The 26418-nt window shown below is 42.2% G+C and overlaps 1 protein-coding gene across 2 annotated transcripts in view; it reads left to right on the forward strand.

The window, feature by feature from the left end:
* Positions 1-26418, forward strand: part of ush1c (Usher syndrome 1C) — a 227822-nt gene that overhangs the window by 140889 nt on the left and 60515 nt on the right. Inside the window, exon 21 of one of the 2 annotated variants that reach the window (XM_078220626.1) lies at positions 12375-12556. The exons of the other annotated variant lie outside the window; for it this stretch is intronic. Within the exon in view, the coding sequence (XP_078076752.1) occupies positions 12375-12455 (81 nt within the window). The 3' untranslated portion in view covers positions 12456-12556. Of the gene's footprint in view, positions 1-12374; positions 12557-26418 lie in introns of those variants that run through there. 2 annotated transcript variants of the gene reach the window in all.

Raw genomic sequence — 26418 nt, forward strand, 5'->3', positions numbered from 1 at the left:
ACTCAAGAAAGGCTTCAACTGAGGGACATGAATTTGTAAAAATTTGTGGTAGTATTTCTTTGATTCGATAAACAATTTACTTAGTTTGTTTTATAAGAACATAAGAACATAAGAAATAGGAGCAGGAGTAGGCCATCTAGCCCCTCGAGCCTGCCCCGCCATTCAATAAGATCATGGCTGATCTGACGTGGATCAGTACCACTTACCCGCCTGATCCCCATAACCCTTAATTCCCTTACCGATCAGGAATCCATCCATCCGCGCTTTAAACATATTCAGCGAGGTAGCCTCCACCACCTCAGTGGGCAGAGAATTCCAGAGATTCACCACCCTCTGGGAGAAGAAGTTCCTCCTCAACTCTGTCTTAAACCGACCCCCCTTTATTTTGAGGCTGTGTCCTCTAGTTTTAACTTCCTTACTAAGTGGAAAGAATCTCTCCGCCTCCACCCTATCCAGCCCCCGCATTATCTTATAAGTCTCCATAAGATCCCCCCTCATCCTTCTAAACTCCAACGAGTACAAACCAATCTCCTCAGCCTCTCCTCATAATCCAAACCCCTCATCTCCGGTATCAACCTGGTGAACCTTCTCTGCACTCCCTCCAATGCCAATATATCCTTCCTCATATAAGGGGACCAATACTGCACACAGTATTCCAGCTGCGGCCTCACCAATGCCCTGTACAGGTGCATCAAGACATCCCTGCTTTTATATTCTATCCCCTTCGCAATATAGGCCAACATCCCATTTGCCTTCTTGATCACCTGTTGTACCTGCAGACTGGGCTTTTGCGTCTCATGCACAAGGACCCCCAGGTCCCTTTGCACGGTAGCATGTTTTAATTTGTTTCCATTGAGATAGTAATCCCATTTGTTATTATTTCCTCCAAAGTGTATAACCTCGCATTTCTCAACGTTATACTCCATTTGCCATATCCTCGCCCACTCACTCAGCCTGTCCAAATCTCTCTGCAGATCTTCTCCGTCCTCCACACGATTCACTTTTCCACTTATCTTTGTGTCGTCTGCAAACTTCGTTACCCTACACTCCGTCCCCTCCTCCAGATCATCTATATAAATGGTAAATAGTTGCGGCCCGAGTACCGATCCCTGCGGCACGCCACTAGTTACCTTCCTCCAACCGGAAAAACACCCATTTATTCCGACTCTTTGCTTCCTGTCGGATAGCCAGTCCCCAATCCACTTTAACACACTACCCCCAACTCCGTGTGCCCTAATCTTCTTCAGCAGCCTTTTATGGGGCACCTTATCAAACGCCTTTTGGAAATCCAAAAACACCGCATCCACCGGTTCTCCTCCATCAACCGCCCTAGTCACATCTTCATAAAAATCCAACATGTTAGTCAAGCACGACTTTCCCCTCATGAATCCATGCTGCGTCTGATTGATCGAACCATTTCGATCCAGATGCCCTGCTATCTCCTCTTTAATAATGGATTCCAGCATTTTCCCTACTACAGACGTTAAGCTGACCGGCCTATAGTTACCCGCCTTTTGTCTCCTTCCTTTTTTAAACAGCGGCGTAACATTAGCCGTTTTCCAATCAACCGGCACTACCCCAGAATGCAACGAGTTTTGATAAATAATCACTAACGCATCCACTATTACCTCTGACATTTCTTTCAATACCCTGGGATGCATTCCATCCGGACCCGGGGACTTGTCCACCTTCAGTCCCATTAGTCTACCCAGCACTGCCTCTCTGGTAACATTAATCGTATTAAGTATTTCTCCTGCTGCCAACCCTCTATCGTTAATATTTGGCAAACTATTTGTGTCCTCCACCGTGAAGACCGACACAAAAAACTTATTTAAAGACTCAGCCATATCCTCATTTCCCACTATTAACTCCCCCCTCTCGTCCTCCAAGGGTCCAACATTCACTCTAGCCACTCTATTCCTTTTTATATATTTATAAAAACTTTTACTATCATTTTTTATATTAATTGCTAGCCTAGCTTCATAGTCTATCCTTCCTTTCTTTATCGCTTTCTTAGTCTCTCTTTGTTGTTTCTTAAATTTTTCCCAATCACTTGTTTCTCCACTATTTTTGGCCACTCTGTACGCAGCTGTTTTTATTTTAATACTCTCCTTTATTTCCTTCGTTATCCACGGCTGGTTCTCCCTTTTCTTACAATCCTTGTTTTTTGCTGGAATATATTTTTGCTGAGAACTGAAAAGGATCTCCTTAAAAATCCTCCACTGTTCCTCAGCTATCCTACCTGCCAGCCTGCTCTCCCAGTCTACCTTAGCCAATTCATCCCTCATCCTATCATATTTCCCTCTGTTCAAACAGAGGACACTGGTTTGGGACCAAACTTTCTCCTCTTCCATCTGAATCAGAAATTCGACCATATTGTGGTCACTAGACCCAAGAGGGTCCTTCACAATAAGATCCTTAATTCTACCTACCTCGTTACACAATACCAGATCCAAAATAGCTCGTTCCCTCGTCGGTTCCGTAACATGCTGTTCAAGGAAACTATCCCGACAGCATTCTAAGAACTCTTCCTCCATTCCATCCTTAGCGACTTGAGTCTGCCAGTCAATGTGCATGTTGAAGTCCCCCATGATTATTGCCGTTCCGTTTTTACACGCATCCCTTATCTGCTTGTTTATAGCCCTCCCTACCTCAACATTATTATTTGGGGGCCTATATACCACTATGTTGCTGGTGTGGAAAAGTGGTGCAATAGATTAGTAATTCAGTAGGCCTGAACTAAAGGTCTGGAAGCATGAATTTAAATCCCACTTAGCAGTTGGGGAATTTAAATTCAATTAACTAAATACATCTGGAATCAAGAAAAGCTTATATCTGTTATAATTACAATGGAAACTACCAGATTGATATAAAAACATATATAGTTCATTAATACTTCGGAAAGAATATTTATCTTTCTTAGCCAGTCTGGCCTTTATATGGGTAGCGGTCCACAGCAATGTGGTTGAGCCTTGGCTGTTTGCGATGTGGCCTACTAAGCCTCTCAGCTGTACTAAAGAAGGTGGCTCACCACCATCTTCTCAGTGACAATTCAGGATGACCAATAAATGCTGACCTCACCAACAAACTCCACATCCTATGAATGAATTTAAAATAACAGTTGTTCAAGCATATTCTTTTTTGAAGTTGTGGTAGCAAATCAAAAAAAAAAATTCAAAATCTTATTACATGGAAAAGGCAAAAGAAAAATAAGTAAACACTCGTGATGTCTAGTTTCAGGAGAGCTGGACTGATTCTTTACAAAAGTGATCAATTTGATTTCTTCGATGCAGTTTGAAGGAAGTTTATCTGGCTGAATTAGCATTCAGAGCAAGAGTAGCCATTGAATCTAATGATTACAAGGATGTGAAGGAAGTGAATGCCGCATTTCGGGGAGATGCTTGATTGCAACTATTATTGTTAAACTTTTGAGTAGAAGGTTCCTTCCTACCTTGAAGGGGAAATATCCCCGAGTGAAAATCATATGGAAAACTTTAGCTTTTCTTGTTAATTTGCCAACACACAAAGTGATGATAGAAATAATGAACCACATTGCAGTGTTACTTTTGCACGATGTCTTTACAAGGAGAAAACTGTCACATTAAGTTCTATTTTCGCCCTAGGGAAAAAGTGAAAAAAGCCCATTTGTGGTGTTGCAAGAAGCAATGCAAAATTTGTGCTGTCTGCTTATTATAATGTTGGTACTATTCTACTCAGCCATAAATGTTCCGCTGAGTGTGTGTTCCGCTGAGTGGCTGCACATCCTGGCAAGAGCTGCGAATTTGCATGAGGCAAGAACCACTTCTAGTTAGCCTGCACTCCTTCAAGGAAAAGTGCATTCTGTCTTCAGTAAGTGCTAAAACTGCTTATAGAGGAGTCAACGAGCAGGAATAAAAATGAAAAAGATCCAGCAGGGCAGAGAAGGCGCCCCAAGGTTGTCTGATGCATGTTGGTGGTTTTGGCACAGGAGATGAACAGAAGGAGAGAGGTTGGGTGGAATTCTCCAACTGCCCCCAACATGGTGGGTTTTTCTATGGTGGAGGCAACTCGCCTTTGGCTACTAGTGGGATCTTCTGCTTCTGCCAAAGTCGATGTTAATTAACATTCCTCACCCGTACTGCCATCAGGGAACCCACAGTGGAGGTGGACTTCAGTGCAACCATAAAATCCTGCCAGCGGGAAGGGCTGGAGAATTCCACCCATTGTATTCCCACCAAGAGACCCTCCAGATGGACATTGAGCAGGCAATGTGAAGAGATAACTTTCACAATCAATGAAAGTAGTCAAGCTCAGTACTCAGATGCAGTGCGGAAAGAAGATCCATAACCTCACATGACTGACCAAAGTGACTGACTGCATCTTCAAATGTTATATCCTTACATATCAACAACTATCCTCACACAGTGTTCCATTCACCAGCCCTTCACTCATCTATCAAAACCTCTATCATGCATGACTTATACGTACCATTTCCTACACACTTAGATGTGAATATGAGGCTTGCGGTATTGCTATCAGCTCATACACACTGTCAGCTATTTCACTATGACGGTCACATCACTCAAATGCCTTACACCACACTTCTTCTTGCAGGAGACAACAGGACTTGACTGACAGGGGACAGGTGGTGATGTCGGGTAGTTAAATGTTAAGGTTCTAGAGATTGCTGATTGGTGAGTGATAATGTGTGGTGTATTGTGAGAAAGTGGTAGTGTGGTGGCTGTTACGTCACGCAACACTGATCTTGACCATCCATGTGAGGTAATTGAACTTCTAGCTCTGCTGCCCAATCCTCAGGGCCAGCCATTTGGAGTTGACCATCCAGGCCACCAGGTCCCATTCTATTCTTGGGGTTTGCTTTTAGGAGTTCCAAGCTACCTGCAGAAATGTATTTTCCTCTTTTGCACCTCCTAATATCTCCAGTGTTCAAAACCTGTGAGCCTCCCTTGTCCAATACTCCCTTTGCCACATATCAGTCTCTTTCCAAGTCTTCTGCAGAAACTATGCAGCAACTTCAGTACAATAAGCAGGCTGCCTTTCAAACATGCTGTCTAGTTGAAACGTGCTAGCCATTCATTATAATGTGCTCCCTATTGAGCATGCAGCCTGTCAACAGCATGTTCCACACTTGGCTATAAGTGGAAATCTTTGAAAAGAGGTGGCAACGTAAGGTCTGCATGCTGCTTGCCTCGAGAAAGACCCAGCACAGGGTAATCATAAATAGAGACCTCCGTGCCTGAAATTTATCCTCATCCAATATTCCCCATAAAGCTTCACATGACAGTACAGCTTTCATTATACTTCCACTAGCCACGTGTGGTTGGGCTGTGCCGCATGGTTGTGAGCCAGGTGTTAGGTGGACAGACTTTGTCGCCCAACAGCTGATGTTGTAACATTGATACTGAGGAAATGCCAGGCTGGAACAGAATAAATGCCTTTTGACTGCTGTTAGGATAGCATATACTCAGCCTGCAAGAAGTGCTGATTATGGACGCATTCCAGCTATACATTAAGTGAATAGAACACTTTATGGTTGCAGTCCATTTCTGCATTTAGATCTGACACTCACCAAGCTGTGTGTGCAGCTTGTGACACGGAAGCTGGTTACCCTGACAAAGGCACAAGTTTTCTCCACTTGCTAATCAGAGAGCAGACAATGAACTTCTCTCTCCAGGCATAAAGAGCACCAGCCCCTTCCCTTACACAGCAGTGGACAACGGACTGGGAGATTATTAGAGATATTGCCTGCAACAGCCGAGAAGAATCCCATGCAAGCAAATTTAGAGCCACGGTACCTTCACAACCACTAGCAGTTTTGTCTTTCCCAAGCTGTGAGATCGTCAATGATTTTGGTTTAAGAAAAGTGCTCTTGGAAAACCCTGAGCGGTTAAGGCCTCTTACTAAGAGTTCTCCTCCCTCTTCTCCTTCTCCCTGTGTGAACAGTTAGTCCTTTTTAGTGCTGTCTCTGCTTCATCTCCCTCTTGTGCTTCAGACCAAGGAGTTTAGTGTAACTATTGCAGCCGTGACGAGAAGCAAGTAGTCTGACCAGAAGCTTTGAAATCAAACCAAAGATGTCTCCACATGCAGCACCACTCTCGATCAACTTCACCAACTTTAACCAACTCTGGAAACCACAAACACTTGTATAAGCTCAAAACCAGTAGAAATTAATCAGCTAACCTGGGAAATAGCACTGATGGTCCTATTCAGCAGCACGTTCCTGCGGCTGAATGTATAGTTATCCCGACAAGTTTAAGAGAGGTCATCGCTGGAGCAATGAGGTCAAAAATGTCAATGCTGGAGTTAAATCAGCATTACAGGCTAAATGCTATCACCATTTGCTTATTTGTGGCACACAATCCTAACACCCACGATACAAGCCTCCCCAAAAAGGCATCAAGCACAAGCATCATCAGAATACTGCACACAATGCAAGGATACCATTTAGGAACCAAAACAGCCCCACTGGTGGCAAGACTAAAGACTCTACAAAACCAAATTTTCCAGTCAAAAGGTTTGCCTAACACTTTTTTAGAAGAAGGAACCCGATTGTTCACATCACACAAGTTTTTTGGGATCCTAAATTTTCCAAAATGGCTTTAATCATTCCTTTGCAAAGTAATCAAAAATAGTGTGACACTTGAACGTTTGTTTTACTTATCTGTACTGGAATGTCATGCGATGCTTATCAAAAATTGTGACCCATTTTAATTTGGTTGATTTTGGAATACTTTTTCCTTTGAGATTGAAGGAGGGAAAGCCCATTCCATTATTTGAACATGTAATCTAGCTGAAGCTATGGAGCAAAAGTGGTGTACTTTCAGAGGTGCCATTCTTCAAATGAGATGTTAAATCAAAGCCAGGTCTGGTGATTAAGGTGGACACTCAAGATCTAGTATCATTGTTCATGATCTTTTCTGGTCTCTTTGCCCACATCCCTCCCTCGACCACCAAACAAGTGATTCATTGGTCATTGTTGTTTGAAGGATCTTGTTGTATGCCGAATGGATGCTTCTTTTGCTTAAATATAAAATATATAAGTTTATTGTCTTGAAAGTGGTAACTATGGCTAAAGGACCAAAGGAATTTGTTTAATTAGTAATCATCCAACAACTATTTTCATATCTGATGGGAGCCAAAATTGCTGAGATGTGTCAATAAGGTCAGACAAAGTTTTGTTCCAAAGCCAGGTCTGGTTCTGTTAATAGCAGCAATCACTGTTGCTAGTTGACAGCTCTCAGATTAAATATTCTGCTCCGTTCAAGTGGCTCAACACCATATCATAAAAACGTGTAGCATTTCCAGGTTTAGTACGGGCCGTTCTTTTCTATCTCTGCAAAACATTCTGGAAGCATTTAATTTACAACAAAACCAACCTGACTGTGGAGTTAGCTTTTTGTGTTGATATGACCATCTTAAAAATATCTTGCACAGAAGGTATTAGTCATAGATGTACAACTATTCTTTTGGTATTAACTTGAGCTCCATGGAGTTGATTGATGGGAAGTTGGATATAAATATACAAAGGTGTTGCTTCAGTTTGAAATGGCATATTGGGCAATTTAAAGGCATTCGAGTGATATTTTAGAATACTGTGCACTGTCTTTCTCATTTCCATGACCTCTTCGTGTTCCCCTACACACGTCAGCAGGTGGCTCAATGTCATGAGTGTTTAGCACTACTTAAAGTTAGTCTGGTATCATATTTGAGTCCAAGTTGAGCTTTCATCTGCATAGCCAGCCCCTATTTTCACATCCATAACATTGTCCGATGCTGCCTGTGCCTCAGCTCTTCTGCTGCAAAACCACCATGTATGTCTTTGTTCCCTCCAGTAAGAAGTTTAACAACACCAGGTTAAAGTCCAACAGGTTTATTTGGTAGCAAAAGCCACACAAGCTTTCGGAGCCCCAAGCCCCTTCTTCAGGTGAGTGGGAATTCTGTTCACAAACAGGGCATATAAAGACACAAACTCAATTTACATGAATAGTGGTTGGAATGCGAATACTTACAGCTAATCAAGTCTTTAAGATACAAACAATGTGAGTGGAGAGAGCATCAAGACAGGCTAAAGAGATGTGTATTGTCTCCAGACATTCAGCCAGTGAGACTCTGCAGGTCCAGGCAGGCTGTGGGGATTACAAATAGTGTGACATGAACCCAATATCCTGGTTGAGGCTGTCCTCATGTGAGGACATTACGGCATCTCCACATCATTTGTTCCCTCCAGCCATGACTATCCTAAAGCACTACTGGCTGACCTCCCACATTGTACCCACTGTAAAACCCAAGGTCATCCAAAATTCTGCTGTCAGTATCCTAATGTGCACCAAGTTTCATTCACCTATCAACACTGTACTCACTGGCCTACATTGGTTCCCTGTCAAGCATTGTCTTGAATTTAAGCGCCTCATCCTTGTTTTCAAATCCCTCCTTACCTTTGCTCTTCGCTATCTCTGTAATCTCCTCCAGCTGCATAATTGTCCCAGATATCTGCACTCCTCTAATTTTGGACCCTTGAGCATCATTGATTTAAATCCCTCCCCCATTGGCGGCCAGCCATTCAGATGTCTATAGCCGTAAGCTGTTGAATTTCCTCCCCAAGTCTCTCTGCCTCTTTACCTCACTTTCCTCTTTTAAGATGCACCTTAAAATCCCTGTCTTGACCAACCTTTTGGTTATCAGGCCTAATATCTCCTTAGGTGGCTTGGTGTCATATTTTTGATTTAAAACACCACTGTGGAGCATCTTGAAATACTTTATTAAGTCAAAGGCGCTATATGAATACAAGCTGTTGTGGTTATAGCCTGCATCTCTTAAAGCACGGTGCACTGTAGCTGCTTGTGGTGATGAATATTGTCATAGAGTTTTACAGCACAGAAAGAATCCCTTTGACCCATTGTGTCTGTGCTGGCCATTAAGCACCTATTTATTCTAATCCCATTTTCCAGCACTTGGTCTGTAGCCTTGTATGCTATGGCATTTCAAATGCTCATCTAAATGCTTCTTAAATGATGAGGACGCCTGCTTCTACCACCCTTTCAGGCAGTGAATTCCAGCTTGCCTCCACCCTTTGGGTGAAAAGGTTTTTTCCTCAATTCCCCTCTAAATCTCCTGCCCTGATCTTAAATTTATGTCTCCTGGCTTTTGACCCCCCCCACTGAGGGGAAACATTCCTTCCTATCTGCCCTACCTATGTCCCTCATAATTTTGTACACCTCAGTCAGGTCCCTCTCCGCCTTCTCTGCTCTAAGGAAAGCAACCCCAGCCTATCCAGCCTCTCTGTGCTGTGGCAGATTCAACAATGGCTGACTATGATAGTAAGCATGCACCATAGTTTTCAAACCTCGATGTCTTGATTAGAAGAGGTGAAAAGAAGGAGAGGTGACCCTGTATGCTGGGGAGTTAGGAAGCAGCCTCCATACTCAGAAGATAGTGGGAAGAGGTAGTGGTGGAGGTCAATGCAAGAAGCCTTAACGACCTGGATGCAATGGAGGATGAAGTTTAATGGTCTCAGATGAATTGTCAACATTGGGAATCCGTCGTCAAATGTCATTTCTTGCCAACTGCACTACTAGCCTCACCCACTGCTCAATTCACTATACTTCCATCAAGTAACAATATTTTCTATTAATTAGAACATATACCTAGCATTTATGTGCTTTACCTCACACACACAGTTAGCACTGTTGGAAACCTCACTCTAATGCCTCAAAGCTTTATTTGTACTGGCAACTACTCAACCACGACAAACACACAACTCAAACATATTATTGCATGACACTCATTGTCACATTTGTCTCCTCCTTGCAAGAGTTGTTGCACAACTGGGGACAACAGAAATTAAAGCGAGGCAGAGAGGCACACCTCTATGTTTTAACCCTCATTGAGGATACAGTGCAGGCCATCATGAGAAGTGGATTTGCTGAGCGCCCTTTTCCCCATCTTCCTCCCCCCGTCCCACCAGCTGTCTCCCCTCTGCATGGCTTATGCTTGATGACAAAAGGAAGGCCTTCTTGGCCACCAAGTCTGTGTCCAAGCCTCTAAGTCACCAATAAAAATGTTTCAGCAGCAACCAGACCATAACCTGTAGACTATTTAAACAAGTAAAGAAAAGCACCCAAAATATTTGGATTACAGCATAAGCCAGAAGAACTAAACATACTTTCATTTATGTAGTGCTTTTCATGACCACTGGATGTCTCAAATGACTTTGCAGCCAGTGAAGTGTAGTCACTGCTATAAAGTAGGAAACACGGCAATGAATATGCTCTCGGTGAGGCTCCCACAAACAGCAATCCAGCAACTAACCTTAAAAATGGCAGCACTGTTACATGCTGATTGACATCATGGTCTGACTGCTCTGTGTGCTACTGGCAGTTGTTAGGTGTGTTTCTACAATCCCGTTTCAAAAGTGGCATTCAAAACATTGCCTGTCTGAAGTTTCATAGCTCCTTGGACCATAGCTGAGAAAACAGACGCCAAAGAGTCCAGTTTCTCCCTGGTAATTTTTGTTTTATAGACTTGGAGATGGAAATCTGATGTGACAGCAATAACACAGATGGAACGAAAGTATGATATGTTTACATAAGCAGTTTTCATCCTGAATAAAGACGTAGAAATTTATAATGAAAAGAATGTTGACAGGGTTGGAGGAAACACTGTGTAGACTACTGTAGCAATATATAGCAATACTAATGATGTTCATAATCTATAAAACTAACGGTTAAAAGCCATTTTTTTCTTTATACATTAACAAAACTTACAAATGTAGGTTTTATTGCAGTTGAGTGCAGTCAGATTTGTATTTCCCACTCTCCACATCAATTAATCTAAAATCATTAGTTTACAGACGCAAAGTTAAACTCCAAATTTTGTTGTAATTCATCAGCTATCTTTTTTTTTAACAATCTGAGACTACTGTAGAACTATGTTGCTAGAAAGCAAGCTATTTGGAATTGTTGATGGTATTTCTAAAAGGTCACCTACCTTGATAACATATTGGAACACAGTTGGACAATGGCTCATGGCCCAGGAATCTGTTGTGTTAAATATGCACATGGTGTCAGCTGCTTGGATTGTTCAAAATATATACGTGATAGCATGAATTCTTTTGAGTTTGTCATTCAACCAGCAGAGTGTTTCTAAGGAATTAAGTTTTAAGTGGATAGGAACATTTTTATTCATTAACACGAATATGTATTGTAACTAAACAAATAAAAATAATGACATTTGGTTGTAGATCCTATGTTCTTATAGTCCCATCATTGTGCATTTATCCCACTAACGTGAATAAATTAAGCCCTACCCAGGAGCTGTGTAAATATCATTCCATCAAAATAAATCAGTAAATGTCCAAGCACAGCACTGATAGAATCCAAATACAGTTTATTCCCTGAGATAATCCCAAACCCAAATGACTGCAGGGTAAGTACATTTCATATCCTGTGCTTATCCCAGCACTTTCGTGTTGCTTTAATGATGTGATCGATATTGCAGTCTCATCTCACTCAAATCAGCCATCCCTTCATAGAGTCAGGCGATTAATATTTCTTTTTTTAAAGTTCTGTCAGTGCTGTGATGGGTTAATTGGAGGTTTCTTTGGAAGTATGAGCTCGATAGATGAGGTGAATGGCTTTCCTCAGCTGCACTTTCCTCAAGTACACTTACTCTTATTTTTACAAATCAGAAATTCAAAGAAACATCAGTATCCATGAAGAGAGTCTAAGTTTACATCAGTAATTGGAAAATCGTCCTAATTTTGAAACCGCTATTGGAGCTGATCAAAATAATTACTTACATGTTAAAAATAACTGTCGGTCCGAAATATGTTTCAGAGTGCTACCATTTACTTTTTTACATAATTGAAAGATCTCCAGGACCTTAAGAAATGGCTTTTCCCTGTACTAATCGTAGTGGTAATGTTGGTTTATTTCTCTTCAGTTGTTAACTGGATAATATACTACAGGAACTCACCAAGCAGCCTCCTCAGGCAGCACTTTGCAAACCCACGACAGCTACCATCTAAAAGGACAAGGGTGGCGGACGCATGGGAAGGCCACCACCTGGAAGTTCCCCTCCAAGTCACTCACTGTCCTGACTTGCAAATATGTCGCCATTTTTTTCATTGTCGCTGGATCAAAATCCTGGAACTCCTCCCTAACAGCACTGTGGGTGTACCTATATCACAGGGACCACAGCGGTTCAAGAGGGTGGCTCGCCACTACCTTCTTAAGGGCAATTAGGGATGGGCAATGAATGCTGACCTAGCCAGCAGATAGCTGCATCCCCTAAATGATTAAAATAAATAAATGTACTTGCTTTATACAACCTGAAATGACAGACAATGAGTGTCAATAGTTGTGTTGTATGTGCAGAGACAAAGACTGGGATTGTCCAGCTCCGTCATGGCAGTACCTGTTGCAGAGGATGTAGCGAACCAGCCAAAGGGCCACTGACTTGTGGCAGGGCCAGACGATCCTGGTGGTCGTCGGGACCAGAATACCGAGGCCAGACTAAAGATTTAAGATCGAGAACTTAATGTTGTAATGAGCCTCTATGTGACATTTCGGGCCCGATTTTACCATTTTCATTCGAAGTGCTGAATCTGGGCGCAATTCAGATCCGTCTTGGAAATCTGCTTTCAGGTGCCCCCATATGCACTCAGCCTGAAAAAAAAATCACGGGTCTGAATCGCGCTGTGGGCGGGGCTTAGCGCGCCTGAAACAATCAGAGCTCTGAACTGCACATGCACAGTTAGAAAAAAAAAATTGAAAATTGCGCCGCTGTCACATTGCTCCCGAGCTGCAGAAAGCGGATAAAGCGGCCTGGGAGCGATGGTCCCCACAAACATCACCCCCACCCCTACAACATAACTTTCTCCCTTATCCCCCCCCCCCCCCCGCCCCCCCCCCCGCTACCCAGACCAATCGCGACCCTCTGCCCCCCTTTCCCCCCACCGATCACCTACAGAGTGGCAGCAGACCACCTACCCCCCTCCCACAACCACAGATCCATCTGGCCTCCCTCCCCCTGCCCCCCTCCCTCCCCACCCAGACAACAATCTGCCATCCCCCCCCTCCCCCCCCCCCCCCAACCAGAAAATGATCAGGCCTCCCTTCTCCCGCCACCCCCTCACCAGAGAATGATCTGACCCGCCTCCCTCTCCCCCCCCCCCCCCCCCGCCTCCAGCAGATGACAATCTGGCCTCCCTCTGCCCTCCCCCCACCAGAGAACGATCTGTCCTCCCTCCCCCGCCATCCACCAGAGATACATCTGACCCGCCTCCTCCTCCCTCCCCCCTTCTCCTACCCCCACCTCACCAGAGAATGATCTGACCCGCCTAGCCCCCCCCCCCCCCCTCTTTTTGACAGACCTTTTGCCGAGCATGTCTGTTTTGCGCCAAATCTGGATGCGCAAATGCGATGGTAAAGGGGGAAATACTGATAAAGTTGGGCAGGCAGTTCATTAATTCAATTTAAATATATGCAAATACATTTAAATCGCCGTTGCACTTGTTTCGGATCGGATCACGGCCATTTTTGGGCCTTGGTAAAGTGGGCTTCTGCGTGGGCGCAGATCACATTAATGGCCTCATGCCCAACTTTACCATGTTTCCGCGCCCAAAAACGGGCGCGACACAATGGTAAAATCGGGCCCTTCTTCATTAACTTGTCTGCACAAAAGTTAAATGGATTATACATCCCACAATAAATATTATAAATAATCAAATATATCAGCTATTTTGCTGAATCTACTGGAAAAACTGTTATATTAATGAGGTATGTATGGGTGCCATGGGTTAAAAGCAACCTGCTCTGAATACCACTGCTGTGTTTGCCTGTAATAAATTTCATGGCACATTGCATTTCCAAATTATTTTTTTACAATATGTTTTGTTATCTGTATCTTTGCTTTTATTGAAACTAACAAAAATTTATAGCACAATTTTCTATGGTAGGGTCAATACCAATTGCCTTTCTGCCTCATCCACTCTGCACAAGGAAGTGAAAGGCCCATAAATCACTTCTGGAAATTTTACATTGTGTTTGTGTTATTTGCAAGTTGAATAAGTAGATGAACTGCTGCGCTCGAAGTAAGTTAGTTGCTGATTCACCCGCATTCATCCTTACACACAAATTTTGAGCCATGATTCTAAAATGGAGTGGGAAACAGGAGTACAGGGGCTGAAGATGGCCAAGAAGAGAGGCTGGGATTTTTGAGCCGTTAGAGGATGAGGTGCGAGTGAGAAAGCTGGCAAAATGAAGTACAAAGACACCAGGAAAATTGGCAACTGAGCACTCTTTGAAGCGGGAAGGACAGACCCCCTTCCCAGCAGCAGTGGTCAGCCCCAAGGCATTGGCAACGCCTGCCCTCTAAGCAACCCCTGCTTCTCTTCATCAGAGTATTGGTCACCAAACCCAACTGTGAGCCAGTAAGCCCTTTGATGGTGGGGGCAGAATGCCATATTTAATTGGACCCAGCCACTTAACTGGCTGCTGCCCACAAAATGGCGCCCCGGATCCCTCACCCATTGCATTGGGCCCTACCAGCACCACCACTTATGCCTCTGAAAAATGTTGGCACTTGTGGCTCTCAGTCGACCCACAGGCAGGATACTGTGCATATCCCAATTCTGTTGGTTTCTGCCCCTCTCAGGCAGGCAGAATGCTCATGCTTGTTTTCCTGCTCAGCATTGTAGTTTAAAAAGAAAACCTTTTCAGATCTGTAGGGAGAAGCGTAACCACTGTGCCAAATTGGAGGTTGTCCTTCAAATGAGAAGTGAGAACAATCATTGAGCCATTTGATGAAAATTGAACCCCAGCCAATTTCCATAACAGGGACCATGTTGACAAAAGCACCACCGCCTTGAGTTCTTATTGCGTCTGGATCATTTCCTGTTGCTACAGGTAACAGCGACATTTCAAGCAATGATGTGAATCAATCACAATAAGTGAGTAATACATTATTCCCCAGAGCAATTAACCACATCAGCAATTTCCAGCAGCAAGATGGTAAAGCACTGCATTTGTTTTCCAGAAGACATGGTTTGAAAAGTTGATAGAATCATTGACATACCCATATGGTATAATGGGCCCATGCATACAGTTCCTTCAAATAATTGGAACGGTTTCTAAAATTGTATAAGACATCTGCTCAACACAATAACGGTCCCCAAATATACCTTTGCCAGTGAGACAATAACGAAATAACCATGCATCTTATTCCTTTCAAATGCTAAACTTTTATCCACACAATCCCAAGAAAACCTTTTGGGCTCAGTTGTAAACAAAGTCAACAAGCGACCTTACAAGTGAATCATGTATTTGCAAGGCTGAATGAGGATCATGGGTTAGATATTAATAACAATGGAAAAAGTTAGAAGAGGTATGTAAGCAAATTTAGCATGGAGAAATTTGAGTTGATATATTCGGGGAGAAAGAATAAGGAGGAGACATGCTCTAAATTGTAAATCTTGAAAAGAATTAGGGGAGCAAAGATATATAAATCTTTAAAAGCAGGAAGGCTTGCTGATAAAACTGTTTCTAAAAAAGCTAGATCAGTGGTGTTGTGTGCAAGGAACAAAGAGAGAATGATAAAATTGTATAAATAGTTGGTTAAACCAGAGTTAGAATCTTGTGTTCAGTTTTGGGTGCTTTCTTAAGGAAGGATATCAGGGCCATTGAGAGGTGCAATAATATCTGTGAAGGCCCACAGATTTTTTAATGAAAAAAAACTAAAAGAACTGATTTAGTAAAAGGGAGGTTTAATGATGATAGTGCACTCGATGTTGCATATACAGACTTTCAAAGCTATTTGATAGCATACCACATGATAGATTTATTTGGAAAACAGAAACACATGGGACAGAATCATCTCAGAAATATGCAAAGTCCAATGTCGGGTGGGGAAAGCAGCTTTGAGCCCACTGATGGTTGATTTTTCTGTTGTATTCTGAGGAGCTTAGAGAAAAACAATTGCAGGCATGGGTTCCATGCTGTATCGCTGGTGGGTGACCTCTGATTTGCCCATCCCACCATCACCTCAGTGTTTCAATTATTTGGGCATCCTATTTCAAGGCCATCCCTGCACACAGCTAGCACGCTTCAGAAGCCACTGGGAAGTCATGGCTGCCAGACCCAGGAAATATTTAGCACCCAAATTTACTGATGTTTCCCTCAAGTGCCTGCTGTATGCAGTAGAGGCCTTCCAGAGGATGCCTGCCAAGGTCATTGCAGGTAACAGGACATAGCAGTCAGCAGCCTGCCATCACCTCCACAGTGGATGTTGGGGGTGTACTAAGACATAGCGGCAGTGTAAGGAAGGTTAATAAGTTATATTTGCATTGCGTGGGCATGGGTGTTAATCACTTATATGTAACATTCACTTCTGTAATTAAACTGCACTAATTTCACCCTTTCTACGGCTCTTGTTATGGTGAGTTGTGTTTCTGTCAGTCTGAAATGAAAAATTGATTCCTGCACAAGATAAAGGCAGGGTTCTCAGTCCAGAGCTTCCTACCTGTGCTTTGTGCAACCTTCCCAGCTTATCGATGGTGTTCTTTCACTGTGACTGAACACATCAGTCATGCCTGTATCACAATGGGAATTATAATGTCTGCCAAAAAATACTAGGCTGGCGTCACAGAGTTCAGCCATTATCCCTGTGAGCTCTCATCACTTTTGAAGTGTAGTTAGCACCCCATCCCAACTGCTTCTATCTCCTCAGGGGTTCAGCTCATGAGGATGCCGTAGGGTGTGGAGAGATAAAACCTTCCCTGCTACATTGCCATGATGTGACCCTGGTCATTGAGAGCAAGCGAGCTGCCATCAGCCAGTCAAGAGTCAGACATTTGCATAGGCACTGTGAGGATCTATGGATTGTTCCCACTACAAGTCATCATTGCCCAGGAATGTAGGGACTGTGGACATCCGCTGCATCTCCATGATAGGAGCTTTATCACAGGGGGCCTGTTCACTGGCATCAGTCAAACACGATTAATCTTAATATCAGAAATATGCTTTCGTAAATTCTGAATTTAAGTTTAAGTTTATTTATTAGTGTCACAAGTAGGCTTACATTAACGCTGCAATGAAGTTACTGTGAAAATCCCCTAGTCACCACACTCCGGCGCCTGTTTGGATACGTTGAGGAAAAATTTATCAAGACCTATGCACCTAACCAGCACATCTTTCCGACTATGAGAGGAAACCCATGCAGACGTGGGGAGAATGTGCAGACTCCACAGACAGTGACCCAAGCTGGGAATCAAACCTGGGTCCCTGACGCTGTGCCACTATGGCACCATTTTGAGGGGATTGTAAGGACAGAAGGACCAGGGGCCTATTCACAAGTCCCCGAAGGTGGCAGGGCAGGCAGTTAAGAAAACATATAGGATATTTGTCTGTGTAAATAAGGATATAAAATACAAAACTAAGTAAGTCATGCTAAACCATTATTTTTGCTTAGCCTTCAGCTGTAGTTTTGTGTACAATTCTGGGCACCATACGTCAAGAAGGATGTCAAGGACTTGGAAACGGTATAACCAAGATTTACCAGTATGATTAAAGGCTTACATGAAGACTCCAGTTATGAAAGAATGGAGAAACTGGATTTTTTTGCATTAAGCAGAGAAGGTAAAGGGGGACCCAATAAAGCTGTTCAAAATTATGAGGTACTTTGACAGAGCAAGTCGGGGAAATTATTTTGTCTTGACAAGATTGCCGGTGACCAGAGATTATAGATATGAAATAATTGGAAAAGAAGTAGAGGAGAAATTAGTAGAAATTTATATTCACACATAGGATTTGTTAAGATCTGGAATGCACTACCTGAAAGGATTATGGAATCAGACTCCTTAGGAACTTTGAGTGGGTAAGTGGACATGCACCTAAAGAGAAGCAAATTGCAGAGTTCTGGGAAAAATGCTGAGATGTGGGACTAAACTGGACAGTTCTTTCAAAGAGTTGACACAGGTTACCAAATGATCTGTTGTGCTGTAATGTTCAATGATTCTAATTGAGGCTCTCTTCATTGTAAGACAGAAGTTTAAGAAGAGATCTGATAAAGGTACATAAATCATGAGAAATAGTGATTACTTATATCAGAAAATACTTTTTTTGGTTAGTAAGGGGATAAATGTACACTCTGATTAAAAACAGCAAGCAAAATTTATTTTTATTCATTCATGGGATGTGAGCTTCACTGACTAGGGCAGCATTTATTGCCTATCCCTAATTGCTCTCGAGAAGGTGGTGGTGAACTACCTTCTTGAACCGCTGCTGCACTTGTGGTGTAGGTAGACCCACAGTTAAGAAGGAAGTTCCAGGATTTTGACCCAGTGACAGTGAAACAGTGAAGGAACAAAGATATATTTCCAAATCTGGATGATGAGTGGCTTGGAGGTAACTTCCAGGTGATGGCGCTCCCAGGTATCTGCTGCTCTTGTCCTTCTAGCTGGCAGTGGTCGTATGTTCAGAAGGTTTAATGAGTCGCTGCAGTGCATCTTCTAGATAGTACGCACTGCTGCCACTGTGTGTTGGTGGTGGAGGGAATGAAAGTTTGTGGAAGGGATGCCAATCTAATTGTAAGGGTGCGCTACCATTCATTTACTTTCTTCACTGTTTTTCTCATTTTTTTGGTGTCCATTTTCCATATTTCACTTTTACATTTCACAGCTGTCAATGGAAATCAGCAAGTATTCCCACTTTCATTCACTGGAGAGCGGAAAGCAATTCCAGGGAGAGTTGTTGAGGTGATAACCTCAGTAATTGAAGAGATGGCCCTTACTGGAAGGGCTGTCGGTTTTCCTTTCTGCACAGATGAGCTGTGATGGGCCAAAGAGCATTTTAATCTCTATTCATGATCTTCTGGAGGCAGTGTTACTTGAGTATTTTTGGCTCTTTTAAACAAAGGCTTTTAGATTTGCTGTTGATGCTGGATTACCTTTTCATTAGTAATCCCATGCTTTCCAATGGAAGAGCTAAGATTACTAAATTACGATGTGCCGATTCATGTCGAGCTGATTTGTGATAGACAAAGGGAATCAAGGGTTAAGGGCAGGACACACACATAGGAAAATAGCGTTGAGACCACAATCAGATTAACCATGATCTTATCGAATAGTGACCAGGTTCAATGGATTGAATGGCTACTCCTAGTCCTATGTTCCTATGAAATTTAGGAAGTTGATAGTTATGAATTGAATAATTTAATTGCTTAGAATTTTAATTCCAACTGCTGATATGACAGTGCCAGAGAGAGAGCACTATTAACTAGACCACATTTTTCAGTTTGCTCCCTTTTCCTGCAGGAGCTCATTTATACTTCGGTACAGTTCAAGAAGTCATCCTCCATGTGTGAATCCAAATCATAAATAATATCAATTATACCAGTTCTATCAACTCGTATAATATAGCTTTATATATAGACTATAAAGGAAGGATATTTTGCAACTCAGCTCTTTTCTCTCATTTGCGATCCACTCTGGGCACCAAATAGCAATTGGCACCAGGGATCCTGGCTGAATTCGCGACAACTGCACACACCCATGCCCCTCCATGCCAACCTGTGCCCCCACTTCCATTCATCTCCATGGCGCTTTATAACCCAGATCTCGATTTAGTACCAATCTATACCTCCAATCATTCCCATGGTCTTTTCTAGTCCATATTCCAACATAGTGCCAATGTATGCCAACCCATGACCTTATCCTTTTCCCTCACACCCTCCATGTCAACTCCTGAGATGAAATAAAGTTCTAAATACCTAATACAGCCCACTATATTGTAAAAAATCCTCTCATTGATAAAGCCCCATTTAATACATTTAGATCCCTTCAAGTATTTAGTCTCTTATAAAACCAACATTTCCTTGAAATACTAAAAACAAGCATTTGCATTCATAACCTCACATCAAAGACAGCTAATCTCTTTATGACTACTTGGAGCTGTCAAACTGTGAAACTACAGCCCTTCTTATTCTGATAATGATAGGCTGTCACAGAACCGTTATGGTGGTGAAGGGGGCCTTTCAGCCATCATGTCTGCAATGATCGCCATACGTGGAAGCTTGCCAGCATAAATAGTACTATTGATAGCTCTCAGGCTGTTATGTTAATATCCATTGAAAGCACTGATATTTTCTTTTCAACTGCTGACTGCAAGGGATTTAAATGACTTGATAGCCTGGTGTGTCTACAGACTTTATCCATGTTTTACATACATCCATATCCACTCTTAACAATCCCGCAGAGGTACTTGAACTCTACCAAAGGGACCTCCCTCATCCAAAGGGACCTGCCTCATCCAAAGGGATAGCTTACCCCTCCAAAAGGATACCTCACCTCTGCAAGTAATTCCAACAGGGTTAGACCTTTTCCTCAACTGACTAAAGCCCACAAGTCCTGTTTCAGAAACCTGGGTGACCAAAATTGTTTTTGTTTGAAGGCAGCTGGAAGCCTTTAACCTTGGGTAGCCTTTGCTTCTGTGCATGATGTATATTGAAGGGCTCACGTGAAACAGATGGAGGCATAGAAAATAGTAGGAAATGGCGCAGAAGTAACACAGTAATGCATTCAATATTGTTTTCCAATTTTTTATATAAATGGGCACTCAGGGTTGCTAGGCACATGCACTATATGGTAGCGAGCTTAAAGCAGGCTTGTCCAACGGTTTCACTTGGGAGAGCCACATTTACATATTTTCTTGCTCAAGGGGTTGATGAGCAAATTTCAAAAAGATAAAGTTTGACACAACAATAAATTAAATTTCAAAAAATGTTTTGGTTTTAAGAAACTAAATAGTCGCTAAGCAAAAGCACAGAAAAGTCATAGCAATAAATTGTTCAGTTAAAAATAGTAATAAATTGACCAGAGTATGAGAGGGTCAGTGTACATAGGTGGGCAAGTGTGAGTGTGTGCAAGTGTATGGGTTGGCGTGTGTGGCGAGAATGAGTGAAAAACCTGAGACTGGGCATAAGGTAGACTCACTCTCACTCAAACAAACTGACTCCATCTCTCACACTCCCCTCCATAGAGACACTCAGCCACTCCCTCCCATACACACACTCAGTCACTTAGTCACTCCCACGCACAGTCATCCCCCGCGCCCCCCCCCCCCACCACACGCATTCGCTCAATCATTCCCTCCCACACATAGTGCCTCCGTCCACACCCACACCCACAAAGTTTCTCAGTCCCACACACACAGTCAATCTGGCATTCCCACATACACTTGCAATCAATCTCTCACTCCCACAAACACACAGTCAGTTTCTCACTTCCACACATGCACACACACAGACTCACTCCCACATACACTCACAGTCAGTCTCACGCACGCACGCACACACATATATACACACACACACACTCTCTCTCTCTTTCTCTCTTTTTTACTCCCACACACAGACACGCACACACACAGTCACTCTCTCACTCCTACACATACTCACCACAGCAACACTGTCCCCTCCCAGGCCTGCCAAGACCCGGCCTTCCATGTTCTTTTCCTTTCTAAGACTGGTAACTTATAATCCTGGAACTGTCCTTCATTGTGAGAATATTACTGGGGATCCTATCTCTAGTGCATGCTCAGCAAATCTTCTAGCTTTGTTTTAATTTAATTCCTCATGAATTTTATCTTTTTAGTCTAAGTATGAACTTCCATCTGCATTATGGTATGGTGAACCACGGAGACTTTTGGTCTCTAACCTCTTTCTTTCACTCTCAGAGCCTAGCAGCCTAGATTGCCTGTAATATTCAGTGATATTACAGGAAAGCCTGTAATCAATATCACATGGTTTCCTCTGTACCCTTCTCATTTCAAAGCTGATCATCATGGCAATATGAATCACATGGGCCTTATATCTAGATAAAAATGCTGATTAGCTATCCTTCAGACCCCAACTTTCTTTTATCTTGGAAGTATATGTCCAGCTTAAAGCAGAAATATTTACAACCTGGCATTCTCAGCACTTTTCTGGGACTTTGGAGCCACACAGTCTATCCAGTGTTAGCACAGAGGCTGCAGCCATTGACAGTCTATCCAATGTTAGCACATAGGCTGCTGCTATTATCTCCAAGCATGAACACCTTGCACCTTCTTCCCAGTAATATAACCTGGGACCTTTTCATCTCTACCAATCAAACCACTGAGCTTTTCAGAAAAGGTCACATGACCCCCCTCATTTTACGCTAAATTAAAGATACAGTCCAGAACATAATGGCGCAGAACGTTTGTGCAATGGCAATCACCATCGAGTTGCCACTCCGTTCCTTTTTACCAATCTGGGTCGGGCACTGCACATTTCTTGCTCAATCTTCCATCCTGGGCATGGTGAGAAATGTGCAGCACAGCAGCTCTGAAGCCCTTCCAGTGCAGGGCGGTAACATCAGGGAGAGTGAAGTCATGCCCCTTTTTTATGGCACTAGATGTTTTAAACCAGCTAAGTTTAAAGCTCCGGCCACTTTGAGGAGGCATGGTGAAGGTATATATGTAAGGTAAGTGGGTGAAGGGGGAGGCTAGTCAGGGATTAGAGCGAGGTCAGGGTAGGAGGGGTGTTGAGTATCTGGGAGGGTTGTTGGAGGGATTGAAGTGGTCAGGAGTGTGGGAGTAGTCAGTGGAAGTTGGAAGCTAATGGGGGGATTTGAGTAGTAGATGGCGGAGGTGGGATTTATCCAGGGGAGTAGGGTGATAGTCAGTAGGGGTAGGGAGGTGGAGGCGGGGGGAGGGGTGGGGGGCAGGAGGGTGCTATTCTGGTCAGTACCATAGTTATCCAGAAGTTAGAAGTAGTTTTAATCCTTGTAACTTTTCCTGGGTAACTATTCTGCTAAGAGAGTCCCAACCATCCAAAGTCTCTGATGGTTCCCAGCACAGGATAATTGCCCATTGGGAGCTTAAACATGTCGGGTAATTCCAGTCCACTCCTTGTGTGGGGCTTTCCAAAGGGGCCCCAACCACATCTTCTGGGGTAGCTCTGGAGTACGAACCTCCAAGGAGTAGAGGTTCTGGGCTACTAATCTTATAAACTTCATAACTGTAACACATGAGGAGATATCAAGGTTGGGGAAAAGATTCATTTTCATCTAACCAGTTAACTCACGTCTTTCCTTGATGGCAAAGTAAATAACATTGGAAAAACAATTAAAGTTATTTGTAGTTTGACCTTTTTAAAACCTCATTGTCTGAGCACAGCTGCCCTCTTTTTAACTGTCAGCTGCTAAGAAAGATAAAATGCAACCCATTTGCAAGGGATTAAGCCCAAAACATTCACGGCAATGTCCTAAATTCTTCTAAAAGGTAAATTAAGTGTAGGCTCTGTTTGGTGACCTGGAATTAATTAATACAATGGGGTTTCATGTGAATTTCTTTCATTTTAATGCAATCTTTTAAATGAGTGATCCATTTAGAAGAGGTATCAGCAGATGTGCATGCAGAGAATGCTTGGAAACGGTTATTGACTATCAGGACTTGAAATAGATGTTTCAGCTTGAATATGTAGATGGGAACTTTAACTTAGGCATTAGACATTATTCAGCTCAATCACATCTCATCAGCTGTTACCCTGTTCCATTGGGCTGTACCTAATATAATTTCAAAGGTTAGTTCCATTCTTCACAGAGAAGTCTTCTGTATTGGCAAATTCAGCAGAATCTGCTAAAGTAGGCTTTGATTATTTTTCTTCTTTCTTGATGAACAAGGATGTACTGACAGACCTTATTTATCTGTTACTATGTCATAAGATAGCAACAGTAAGAAGTTTAACAACACCAGGTTAAAGTCCAACAGGTTTATTTGGTAGCAAAAGCCACACAAGCTTAAAGTTATTAAAGTTAAAGCTTAAAGCTACCAAATAAACCTGTTGGACTTTAACCTGGTGTTGTTAAACTTCTTACTGTGTTTACCCCAGTCCAACGCCGGCATCTCCACATCATAAGATAGCAAAGCAACTTAACTTTTGCATTCTGAAAGCATTTTAGTTGCCATCAGACAAGGGTCTGTTATAGAATATTTGTGGAATATTTTGTTTAAATAATTTAAACCAGACATTGATTTACAATTTTCAGATCAGCTGGTACCGTTAATTAATTAAGGTTAAGCAATTGCCTCCAGATCAGCTCCCTGGCTTGCCCTTTCCTTAACATTTTATTTTCCTCAAAATCAGTATCAACACAACCAAGGAACTGTGTTTAATACTACGATCACAGCAACCAAAATCTAAAACATTTCTTCCTTCAGAAACCAGGTGCATCGGTTACATATTTTATGTAATAATGTTTAGTCTCTGTGTTGAATTATATTTTTTTGAAGAATTTATAATCATATTTATGCAATTCTAAATTGGTTAACAAAAGGATGTGTGGTGCTAACATTGCAGAACAGGACATTTTCCACTTTGGATATCCTATGAAAACATCAAGGCCAAGAAATTGGATGGCACCACACCTGTTTCTTAGATAAATGTGATGAGGCAGGCAGGGCACATATGCTGACTACACACCAGGAATGCATTTCTTCGTGTCTTGGATTAGGCGGAACTGTGATGCCTGTCAAAACTATTAAATCATTGCTTAAAATATTTAAATACAGGTCCATCTTACAGGACTCCTTTATGATATTCTAGCACCTGAATAGTAATTTGATAAACTCACCCGCTCCTAAGCAACTAACTGGCAAGCAGAAAGGATTCACCAACATATGGGTGAGTTACTGGATTATCATTGACAATTTTGGACCCATTTTCTGATGTGAAAATGGAACTTATGACTGCTGAAAAGAAGATATTCTTGATGCAGCATTTATTTTGGTTGCCTTCTAATTAGTTTTACAGGGGTTACCAGATGGTCTCCTGGGCTACTGTGGGGGTGCTAGAGGACAATGGAGATGAGACAGAGCAGGAGCAGCTCGCAGAAGATGCAGATAGATGGCACTGTGCAGGAGGCTCTAACCACAACAGGTCTTTGGGAAATACTTCTCCCATGTGAACCTCTCAAACCTCATGCTGCACATATAAATTATTGCATTGAGCAGCCAGGACTAAGCAGGCTGTTGGGTATCTGCAAACCTGAACATGAAGCACAAAAATGTGAGAGGCTATAAGACCACTTAAAGCTAGCTAGTACTACCTAGAATAGGAGTCAGCAATCTTTTTTCCTGAAGAACCTTTTCTAAGAATTGCCCCAAGTAAAAAAACTATTGCGCCATAAAATGAAAAAAATAAAGAATGGAGTAAAAACATAAACATACCGTAAGATAAAAGAATTGTTTATTGAAAATGTAAGGAACATTGTGCAATTATTTGATGCTGTAACAAGTCATTTGCTTTAACTTCCCTCTAATGCTGAGAAGAATGAGTGCTGTTACTATTGAATTTCATGGAGTTTCAATCCTGTGTATAGATCAGAGAAAATATCATGTTTCTGCATCGCTGGAATTAGTAAAAACCATCATTTTTGTTTTTAAAGATAAATCTTCATGTTGCCCAAGTCTTAAATTTCCCTTTTGCTCTCAGCATTTTTCTTGAAGAATATTTCACTTCCAAACGGATACTTTTCAGCAAAGATTCTGGCCAGAATTCTCCGACCTCGCCCGCTGTTCAGCTTCTCCGGACTCGCTGCAGTGAATTGAGATTTGACTGAGTGCCAAGTTCTCCGTTCCCACTGGCAGCGGTGGCGGGGTGAATGAAATTGGCAAATTTCAGCCTCTCAGTTTTGTTAATAATTACCGGCCAGAATTTGATTTTTGTTAACTTAATAGCCAAAATTCTGCTTTCCTTTGGAGCGTTTTCTTTGAAGTAACGTTAAAGGGTTTTATGTTTTTAACACGTGACCTATTCTAACATGTGACACATTCTAAACATCATAATTAGACTCAAACAATTAATCCATTTAACACATTTTTAAAATTAAAAATCATCGGCACAAAATGTACATATTCTAATTTTCAACCTTTATGTCCTTGCAGAGAATTACATTCAGAAATGTTTGCTTCTCCGTGGTTCAGAAAAAAATCAATCCAATGTTGAGATAGAAGGGTTTGTGATAGGAAACACACTAAACTTCAATTCAACTCTTTCATCTACTCAGAGCTATTCACTTGTGAGGTGTTAGCTTGCACATTGATACGATCAATATTTCTAAGAAGCCTTTAGTGTATTTCAATTGCTAATCCAACTCACTATGGGAAATAACTAGCATGTCAAAGTGGAGCATTGTCAAAGGGAACACCATTGGAAACAAGCTAAAATAAATCTAAACGACTGGACTTAAAACAAGGCACTAATTGAATAGCAAAATCGACACAGTTGATGCATTGTTTGCATCTGTTTTCCCATTTAGCAGTTCCCACTTCATGCGATTTCCTGCTGTGAGTTTTACTGTCGTGAAATATTTGAACATTTTTAAATTGAAAAATTAATTAA

Source organism: Mustelus asterias, chromosome 9 (genome assembly GCF_964213995.1).
Source record: "Mustelus asterias chromosome 9, sMusAst1.hap1.1, whole genome shotgun sequence".
Taxonomy (NCBI): Eukaryota; Metazoa; Chordata; class Chondrichthyes; order Carcharhiniformes; family Triakidae; genus Mustelus; species Mustelus asterias.